The 10,678-nt window shown below is 41.5% G+C and overlaps 1 protein-coding gene across 5 annotated transcripts in view; it reads left to right on the plus strand.

The window, feature by feature from the left end:
* qkia (QKI, KH domain containing, RNA binding a) overlaps positions 1–9,013 on the plus strand; it is a 94,955-nt gene extending 85,942 nt beyond the window's left edge. Inside the window, exons 5-8 of one of the 5 annotated variants that reach the window (XM_080870745.1) lie at positions 3,312–3,399; positions 4,797–5,237; positions 7,256–7,330; positions 8,571–9,013. In XM_080870745.1, coding sequence (XP_080726871.1) covers positions 3,312–3,399; positions 4,797–5,237; positions 7,256–7,330; positions 8,571–8,587 — 621 coding nt within the window. In that variant the 3' untranslated portion in view covers positions 8,588–9,013. Of the gene's footprint in view, positions 1–3,311; positions 3,400–4,796; positions 5,238–7,255; positions 8,111–8,570 lie in introns of those variants that run through there. The other 4 variants (XM_080870748.1, XM_080870746.1, XM_080870744.1 and 1 more) reach the window with 4 other exon arrangements.
* Positions 9,014–10,678: the final 1,665 nt, after the last annotated feature.

The following is a 10,678-nucleotide window of genomic DNA, read 5'->3' on the forward strand; positions in this document are numbered from 1 at the left end:
ATACAACCAGCACTTCCCAAAACCTACTACAGAGAAAAGTGGTGGCAATGCTGCAAGAGGGATTTTGTGTTTTGATGCAGAAAATGAGCTTGTTTCAGATGTAAAACAGAAATGATCTGTCTTGCGTTTGGGGGGTTTAGTGAGCAAACTGTTAGAGGCTGGAGCTATATCGGCAGCCCTCCACTGAGGATGTACACATTTCACACACAGCAATGCACACCTCATCCTTGCAGCAGCAGCAGCATCTGTGCTTTTCCCCTCTCGCTGCCCTCTATTTTGTCTCTCTCCTCTCAACAGGCAGTGTGCCACCTATGCAGAGTTGGATGGATGGTGGCACCCCCTTCCCCTTGCACCCATTTAACCCCCACAGCCCTGCAGATCCATCATTGCTCAACACACACAACACATGTAACACCCACATCCCTGAATGCATATGTCCTGATCTGTAGCTTCCTACTAAGTAACCCCTAATCGTTTTGTCATATACTTTAGAGTCTCACCCCTGAAATGTGCTAATTATTATGTCTTTTTCTTTTTTAAGTCTTAGTCTGTTGCAACCAAACTGATGCTGTGTTCTTTGCACTAAGCTTGCTGGGATGCTATGTGCTCATTAAGGGCTTGATCTTAATATAAGAGACAGTTCATTTAAATTACAGTTAGAGGTTTTTCTGCTTGTGTGTAAAATAAAACTTGAATGCAAGTGTGGTTTTAGCAGAATTGGTATTCTTTATCCAGCTCTCCATGTAGGGACACGGGCAAGATTGTGTGATTTATTATTGTCAGAATAAACATATTGAGCTTTGAAAGTATTACACATGCAGCCCCTCGTCATGATTTTCCTCTGCAGTAGTTATGTGATTCATTTTGTATTTTTTTCTCTTTACTTTTCATCCCTCAATTTGACTGCCTTGATTATACTCTGTTACGGATACAGACCCGGCAGCCGAGTAGTCATTCTTCTAATATTTTATTTCAAGTCTTCTTGAAGTCCTCCACCCGGGGGCGCTTGCGTAGTTGGTGCATTACAATGTAAATTCTCTCCACGGTTCCGGAAAACAGGCAGGTATGTAGACATTTGCACGAACCCTCATGCTCTGGGTCTGATGATGAAATTTACATCACTTGTACCCGAGCATACTTGTGGACGTGGGAAGCTTACGTTTGCTTAAGCCAGCTCCAGAGAAAGGATTATGGACTTTTAGGGAGACCCAGACACACACATAGAGGGAAGCAGGAGAATAAATGGTTGTTTTGATTTATGAGAGTCATTAGCAAATAACGGCAGGCTTGTCCCACTTTCTGGACTGCGCAAGGTTGTAGACACTATGATTATATTGACTTTGTAACGTAAGTAACTAAAGGTGATCCCAGAAATGGAAGAAACGGAGATGATATTGGATTTAATGTTTATTGGCAGGGCTTGTTCATTCACGTGTTCGGTTGTTTACGTAGAGATTGCAGCATCTAATTAGTACTGATTTTGTCTCTCTATTGAAGAGGGTTTATTGGTCCATGTTAGCGACTGACCTGGGCCGTGTTCAGTTAGTGTTGAAGCTGCATGTCAAGCGGCCCTTTGCTCACCTCCAAAGCTAATGGCGAGGGAGTAAAATAGTGCTTGGCTGCTATTTTAACACCTTGTCTTGACTTGTCTGTCATACAGCACCGTTCAAGCCTGTAGCTTGATTTATTTATTTATTTTTAACCAATTTCTGAATGTGCTAGTTAGCATAAGTTGTCATTTGATTAGATGTAAAATATTTGATTCAGAGGTGAATATTAGAACGCCATTTTGAATGAAATTAATGATCATTTAGATGTTAATTATTGGTAATGTAAAGCTGTTTGTTTAATCAATCAATTTCTAATTACCTGGAAAATAAAAACATGTCTGTTGAATCACTAGTTATTGTTTGATCAGCCTTTGCAGCTTGGAATAATTCTGTGTCGTTTTCATGCTTTAAGACCTCCCTATTAAAAGAAAAGAGAGACAGATCACAGTGGAGGTAGCGAAGGAAAAGAAATTTCCTTGCTTCATTAATTGGCAGCTCTGTGGTACACTAAACATGCCGTGTGCACACAGACACACACACGCAGACACACTGTTGAATGCTGTGACTGCTCTGAAGCCACAGCTTTATATTTAGTCAAGGGAGACCAACCTCTGTCACTTTTTCTCTTGCTTAACCTCGCTCTTTCTCTTCCTCTCTCGGTGGCTGTGTTGAAGAGGAGTCTCAGGGGAGGGCTTAACTCTGAGCCCTCGTTCTTTTTCCGTTTCTTTCTCTCTCTCCTTCCACGTCTTTTCTTCCCTTATCGTCCTGTGAATGGAGCTGCAGGCTGTTGTTGAACTGTGAATTAGTCCAGGAGACACACTCTGCACCTAGACAAAATAGAGAAACGGAGGAGGTTCAGTATCTGCCTTTCTGCTTTCATTCCTGCCACCCTGACAGGTTTGCCTTACTCTGTGCACACATGAGGCGTTTAAATGCTGGTGCAGAGTGTATGTGCCTACGAGATGAACTAGTGAGGGAACAAGTGTCACAATTTTACCTTGAACCAGCAAAAGGTATAAAATCAATAACTGACTTGAGGTTAACCTGAGGTCAGCAAGGCTTCACGTGCACCCTCGGTTTTGTGAATAAGCCACGTAAGACTGTGCCTATATTATGACGTACAACCTGGAAAATCACAGGGAGGGGTTTGTGTTGTCATGGTTATTGGATGTTCGGTAGCTTAAGGGGAAATTAAGTTTGGGTGGGGTGGGGCGAGGTGCAGAAAAGAAACTGGGAGGAATGGATGGGTGAGAGGGAGGAGGAAGGAGGGGTGCTATCTTAATTGCTTTCCGTGAATAATTTCAGTCCCCTAATTTGGCGATAATAACAGTGGCTGCTGCTTTTGTATATATTTATCCAAACATTAATTGACAGGACTGACATTAGCCAGTGCGGTTATTGCGCATTTGATTGCGCACAAGGGAGCAAAGAAAATTACAGTAATTATCATTCTGATATGGATTATGAATATGCATTCCCACACTTAATGTCTCTGTCAGCATTTTAGTAACAACAAGGCACTCTGCCACGACAACAGCCCTTTAGCTTATCTCATATCTGCTTCCCTAAACCCAGTCCAACCAGTGCTTCTGGAGAGCAGATGACACGTCGTGTCCAAATGATTTAACGGCAACAGCCAGACATGCGGTTAGGTGAAATGGTCTTCATGTGGATTGTTTTAGTTGTCCGATAGTTGTCGGCTCATGTTAATTAATGTAAGGTGTGTTAATGTGAGTATTAAAATGTTTTGTTTTTTAACAGGCGGAGGGAGAGGACAATTTGAAGAAGATGCAGCTGATGGAGCTAGCTATTCTCAATGGGACATACAGAGATAACAACATCAAAACACGTAAGCGAGCTGCAGTGAAAAGCAACCGCATCCCCAATTTCCATAATCCATCAGTTTTCTTCCATACATAATAAAAACCTTTAATATTTTAATGATATTTTTCCAATATTTCCCATTAACTCATACTTTTGGTTTTCATTAAATAAATGTGCAGTCAGCTCCACTGTGTGCATACATCATATTATCTCTGACTATGAGCAGACCTCTTTTTCAAAACTGTTTTCCAACCATAAGTAGGAATACCTCTGTTCCATTTTTCTCCATATTTCTTGTCCTCTCTGCCATCCTTTCATCCACCCATCCTTTCCCCTGCAATCCACATCCATTCACCCTGTTTTACTCGCTCCTGGCAGACTTTAAATATTAAGCACATTGCTGTATTTCACCTGCTCAGTTCTGCATGTCAGTTGCTGATTCACGTGTGTTTTGTAATCACCAAATTATGTTTGAAAATGTAAATCATATACAGCCCCAATGTTTGACTTAATGGCAAGTTAATCTGAACTTGTGCATGTGATTATTTTCTTAATAATTAATCAAAATTTAATTAAAAATGTCTCTAAAAATTGGTTATTCTGTACACATTTTTTTTTTTGTTAATGAAAGTTTAAGCGATTAATTTCTTTGTTGAATTTTTCTCGTTTAACATCTGCCTAAATGGGAGCCATGATGAAGTAGCCCACCACCCAACTGCAGTTACAAAAGCACTTTATTTAATAGGCTTCCCTTTGGGGAAGCTTGTGTGGCACAGCTTATAGAACATGCTAATGCTTAGCCTCTATAAGAATTATATTTGTATGTCCATTTGTCATCCAACACAAACTGAGTGCTGACTTTGCAGAGGATGGGCATTTCTTTAAGTTTAAATGCTCCCACTCTGACCTCCACATCAAGTTCAAAATTCTCCTCATTTTGCTTATTTATTTATTTATGCCATAAAAACTGCCTCCTCCTCTATATGAAGTCAACAGCTCTGTTTCTGTTGGCATGCGTGTCGTTTAACTCACCCATATCATTTCCAGTAGGTGAATGTGTAGCTGCTGTGGTGATCGGTCTGCTTCAGATGCACTGGGATGATGGCGTTATTTCAGTATTTTTGTGCTTCTTGTGTTTTGGTGTGTGGGGTGATTTTATTTTTTTAAATTTTGTTTGGCAATGTTGGCAAAAGATTGTCGCTTTTGTGGTTCACCACCATGATCATTGCATGGACTAATTTTCCCTTTTGCTCCTCTCCCCTTTCTCTCTATCTCTCTCTGCCACTTCCTGTTCACCCTTCCTTTCCCCCTTTCGTATTTTCACACTTCACTTTTCATCTGTGATATTGTTCAACCACACTACACTTTATCTCTTGTCCTCTTTCTTTCTGTTCCTGTCCTTCACTCTCTTGCTTATGGCAGCCACCCTTGCGTTCTCTCTTGCAGCGGCGGCAGCAGCCGCTCAGGGCCCTCGCCTCATAGCGACCTCCACAGGTCAGGTGTTGCCTCCCCAGGCACTGCGGCCTCAGACGCCAGCCGGGGCCCCCATCATGAACCTCATCCGGCCCACTCAGATGGCTGCCATGCTGCCCAATGGCACCCCCACCCTGGTGCCTCCCACACCGGATGGCGGGCTTATCTACACCACCCCCTACGAGTACCCTTATGCCTTGGCACCCACCTCCCTGCTGGAGTACCCCATCGAGCATAGTGGGGTTCTAGGTAAGAGAGCCTGGGGAAGCATGGGTGCCGCAGGTACAGCGACCAGCTTTAGCCAGCCTGGACAAGAGGCCAGCTTGTTTTACCCCGGAGCTGGGGTGCTGGACGCGGCTTCCATGAGCCACAGTCAGGACTTGTTGAAAGGTAAATATGTCGTGTCCACCTGAGGATCAAAACAGACAAACTCACAGGGTGGATGTACTGATGAAGCTCTTGGTGATGGGATGACCAGCTATGTTGCTCATGGACACTTTGTTAAATGGCAATGGGGGGCAATAATTACCTTGTGTGAGGGCCAGGCTAATGGGAAGTTCTCTATAGACTAAAGATATTCACTGTTTAGTTACGTTCTTGCCAAACAGTTGCGCTCTCAGGTTTATATTGCCTCTTGTCTGCAAGGTTTATTATAGGTGGACTTGCACTTGCCTCAGCGTGAAACGAGGCACACTGACAGTAACACACTCGCATACACGCAGGTCTGCTCCCTAACCCTTTCATGCACTGGCCTAGAGGTTTATTCAGTCTGGCGGCAGATCCCCTTGGATTTCTGCAGCTTTTGAAATTATTTCTCTGCGCTGTTGTCTGCAGGCAGGCCTCAATGCCTGCAGATAGTCCCTCTCTCACTCCCACTGGGGATGTTCATTAAATTCCCCCACTCACTCCCTTTTTTCCTTCTCTCCATTGTCTTAGCTCTAGCCCCGTTGAACCGGAGCGCTGTGCTAACACCTGACGCTCCACTTACTTTTTGTGTCAGAAAAAAAGTCCAATATGGAGGGGGGTCTAATATATGTTGTGTTTATCCCCGACGGTGCTTTAAGCTCAGCTCATCTGCTACCAAAGAAGAAAGAACTAGGTTTAGGCCTGGTACCGTCCCCATATGTTATATTAAGGCTCTAGTTAACACAAAAGAAAAGCCGTTTCCCGCGTTAGGCAGGAGAAACCTTTGTTAGCCGCTTTCCAGATTTAATTTGACACTGCACTTCACTAATGTTCACAGATTCATTTGGCAGCAGCAGACACAAGTGTGGTTTTAGCTGACCTGTGTATTTGAGGTGCCTCTGGGAGTCATGTGTAGAACAGACAGGGGCAGCTGACTGGCTTTTCTCTCTTTAACTTGCAGGGTTACACCAGCTTAGTGCATTTTATTTACTCACACTATCGATTGGTGCTTTCAGCAACACAGGGCCCTGTGGAACACGTTCCCTCTCATACTCGCGCGCACACACACATACTCACAGACTTGGCTCAGTTTCCTGCGCTACTGTATCTAGCCACCAACGGCTTCTCTGAGAATAAAGAAATGTCAGGCCATCTGCTACTTCAGAGTAGTGTAGTTAGCTGTGTAGTCATGGGCCAAAAAAATCAGCTCTTGATAATGCCAGAAGAAAATCTTTTTTTATAACTTATTTCGCATGTCCTCGCTTCCTCTGGGAAATGTTTTTCTATTTCATTTTTTTTGTTGTTGTTTTAAATCCATGCACACATCTAAAATTTGTAATACTTGAACATAGTGTGGCACACAAACAGTTTTTGTGATGCATACGAGGCGGTGTCAACCGCTGCAGTAGAAAGAAATCAGTTGTGACAAATATAGGAAGGAAATGACAGCCTGTGCCGCTAGTGAGCAGATTGACCTGGAGAGAAATGTTGAAAAGGGAAAGAGAAAATGAAGGAGAGAGGGAGAGGCAGGTGGTGTCTGGCACTATTCAATTACCATCAGAGCTGTATTGGATTTCCCCACCTTTCAAAATGAAGAGACAAATTTCTCTCTGTTCCCCTTTTGGATCCCACAGGAAGAATCACATTATTTTTCTAGACAGCCCTGGAGCCTGTACCCTTTACCTACCACCCCATCCACCCACATATATAACTCTGAGCACTGTGGAATTTTAGTACTTAAGTTATGAATTTTTAAATACCAAGTAAATCTCCAAAAAGTTGTATAATTTTTTTTCTACTGCATTTTTTCTACATGTAAAAGGAAAAAAAGAAGACGTGCTTGTGTGTATATGTACTATAATCTGTATTATGTTATTCTGTGTATTGTTGTGTAATCCGAGCATTATAATGGTTAAAATGTGAATGTTATCACTGTACAAATGACTGTTTTTGCCCTCCTCAAAGTGAACGGTTTCTAACCCTGTGGACCTGTTACAATCTAGGTGCAATGGCTACTAAAGTGAGACGGCATGACACGCGGGTCCATCCTTACCAAAGGATTGTGACCGCTGACAGAGGTCAGTTTAGTCTCTTAGCTACACTTTGATGTTGACTTATGCATTTCAGTGATTATTGTATTATGCCTCGATGCCTTAGTTGGGAATTTCTACATTGTCTGTATTGCATTTTGTTTTGTTTTCCTGTCCCCCTGCCACCTTTCCTACCCCGTATCGCCACACGCCAGCTAAATGGTTGATTGTGGTATGCACATTTTGTTTACATTTAGTACTTAACATATGCAGTATGTGCAGACTGTGTATATGTCAAAGCTCAGGCAAAAGTGATGTTGAAAGGTTTGGGTTTTTGCAGCTGTGAAGCCAGGACAGGTAGTACTTTGCAGGCAGTGTTGAAAGTGTATAATGACATTCCTCTGATGTGAGATTAGAGCCTAAAATGGGGCAGGCTTGTTCCCATACATGATTTATCTCCTCGACTCATAGGGAGCAGAGAAAAAGGAGACTCATTTCTATACTGTATCGTAAAGACATAGCAGGCATAAGGCAAGTGGCCGTGCTGCTACCAGGCCCCATTTCACCTTGAAATTTACATTTATTTTTGATTTTTTGATTTTTCTCTGGAAGATAGGCACGCACAGACATAAGCTGAGGTAGCTTGCATTCTCTCCAGTGTATTGCAAATATATTGAAATAAAGCTAAAGTACATTTTTAATATTTCAGTTGTACATGAGGTACTGTCATTTTATATTTGAGCATTTTATATCAAATGTATTTATGGTTTTGTGTATATTTATATTCTATAAAAATATACTGCTAAATAAAGAGAACGAATCGGAAAACAGCGATTCATCTATTCATTGCACATATAACACTAGTCTTAGTTATGCTTCACATAACTCTAGTTATTAAGTCTCCTTAACACTAATCACACTGTTTGGAGCTTGCATTCCAACTCGAACGACACTAAAACACTAGATTTTTGTTACTTTGTTTGTCTGTTCGACCTCTCTTTGCTTCTATTTTTGGTTTTGGGGGCAATGTGCGCTTTATTTAAACCACCAAGCTACCTGATTCAGGGTGGGGCTTAGTAGTTTGGATCATGCCGTTGCGGCGCCATGATCGCAGTGAGATTAGCTGGGTTCACCTCATGTTGGCAGGGGACTAAGAGCAGGGGGCGACGTAAGAGATTGCATTCATTTTATTGTTAAAATGATGTCATTCCAGTCTCTTCTTGCTGACACTAATATCCTTTCTATCTTTTTTTTTCTGTTTGTTTTGTTTTTGTTTCTAACCACCTAGCCGCCACCGGCAACTAACACATGACCTTCTGACCTCTGAACTCTTCACCCAATGACGAGCCGCCCCAAGCCTGCCTGCTGATCAGTTAACTGGTAATTGCCTTTTGCTAGCCTCTCGGACGCAAGTGTGAGAGAGAGAGAGAGAGAGGCGCCTGCCCGTACAGTTACCCTAACACATTCTGACAATAAAAATAAAAAAAAAAGAAGAGAGAAAAAAAGTAGAAACCAACGCAGAATCTTCACAGAAACACAACGAAAACCCAACAAAGTTGTGTGATATTCATAAATATTTTTTTCCCTTTGTTCATTGAGTTCGATTCCCATTCTTTCTCTTTCTTTTTCTTCATGAATCACACACTGGGTGGACGTGTTTGTGGTATGACTCATAAATCTGCACTGAATTACATAGCAATAAAGACCCCCACCCCACACACCCCACCCCCCTTCCTCTAATTACTCTGATGTGGTGACCTCACTTGTATGAATCAAAGTTGAGTATTTATTTGACGCAAACCATTTGGTTTCAGAGTAATGGCCCTCAGATTGACAGCCCCTCCTCCCCTCCCTCAAAATATAGATATAAGAGCGTCTACCTGCTCCCACCCTGTCCCAAAACCCACCCACGGGGAGAGAAAAAGAAACAGAAGGAAAGAGAACATACACTCACATTAACTTGTTTAATTTCTGTCATTTTCACGTGTAGTTCAGTTGTTGAGCTCTAAGATGTACTTTTGAGCTGACACATTCTGGGTGTGCCCTCTAAACAGCTTTCTGTCTTTGTTTTTATTTAATTTTTTAAAAAGCATGGCTGAAATGATTGCTAAAGGAGCTTTTTATGATTTATGTGTTTTGTTTTTCTCCTGTCTGTTTTTAATGCTTTTTTTTTTTAGTCATTTTCTCCACTTGATTTTGTCCTTTTTTTTCCCCCTGTTGTTCATATTTGACTAATTAGCTTTTGCTTAAACCTGACCAGCCAAAACCAAGGCGAGGTGGTTAGCTCTAAAGCAGTACGCCAACTGATGTTCAAAGCAGGCTGCAGAAGCTTAAGAAATGATGAAGGGCAAGATGGGAAGGTCACTACTTGGGCTGATGGTTCTTTGTGTGTTTTTGTGTGTGTTTTTAATTAATACTACAATGAAAGTAGGGTGTGTTGAGGCTTCGGGGGGAGGGAGAGGGAAATTGCCCCCCCATCCACACTACATCCACTATACAGTGCCTGATGTATTTTGACAAAAAAAAATCTCAATGAGTTAGCTGAGCTGTGATCACAAAGACAAAAAAAAAGTATTAAGTGTGCATATTTAGCCAAAGGGTTTGCCAGTGAATTATATATCTGCAGTTATGCATCTGTCTCACAGAGGGCTCTCTTTGTGATTTTTAAGAGTTTAAAAGGGTGTGAATTTTTAGTGCCTGCCTTCAGCTGTAACAGCCAGCCAGCCAGTCAGTTTAGATGATTTCTCACCCATTACTGCTCTGTTTTCTTTTAAGGTGAAGAGATGCTAATCAACACTAAATCAACATGTTACACAGTGACAGCAAAGGGGGGAGGGGGGCACTTTGAAGTTCTGTACATAAATGCTTTTGCCATGTTACCTGGATTCTATATTAAGTTGTTTCATCAGCCACGTTGCCAAACAGATGTTTTATTTTGCCATTTTTTTCCATCTCCACGTTTGACTAATTCTTTTTAAATGTATTTTAAGTTTTAACCCCAGTTTGAAGACTTTACATGAGTTGAATCGTGCAGTTGGCATAATCTGAGCCTACTTGCATTTTTGTGTTTTGTTTTTTTTACTGATGAAATTTCTTTTTTCTTTTTCTTTTTTTAAACTCGAGGTAAACGATCCAAAAGCGCATCCACAATGTGTCACACCTCCCTGTGATCATAGTCTAGCTTCTGAGCCCACAATCTTTTGTTTAACTCTCTCAAGAAAAAAATAGGATGTGAAAGCCATGCCTGCCTGTTCAAATTGCTTTATACATACGTCTTATATATATAAATATATATATAAATATATAAAAATGTAGATATGTCATTGCATATTCAAATACAGAAGAGAACAAAAAAAAAGATAATTTTACAGGGTGCTGGAGATGAGAAAAAATAAG

The sequence above is a fragment of the Rhamphochromis sp. 'chilingali' genome, assembly GCF_963969265.1.
Source record: "Rhamphochromis sp. 'chilingali' genome assembly, chromosome: 21".
Taxonomy (NCBI): Eukaryota; Metazoa; Chordata; class Actinopteri; order Cichliformes; family Cichlidae; genus Rhamphochromis; species Rhamphochromis sp. 'chilingali'.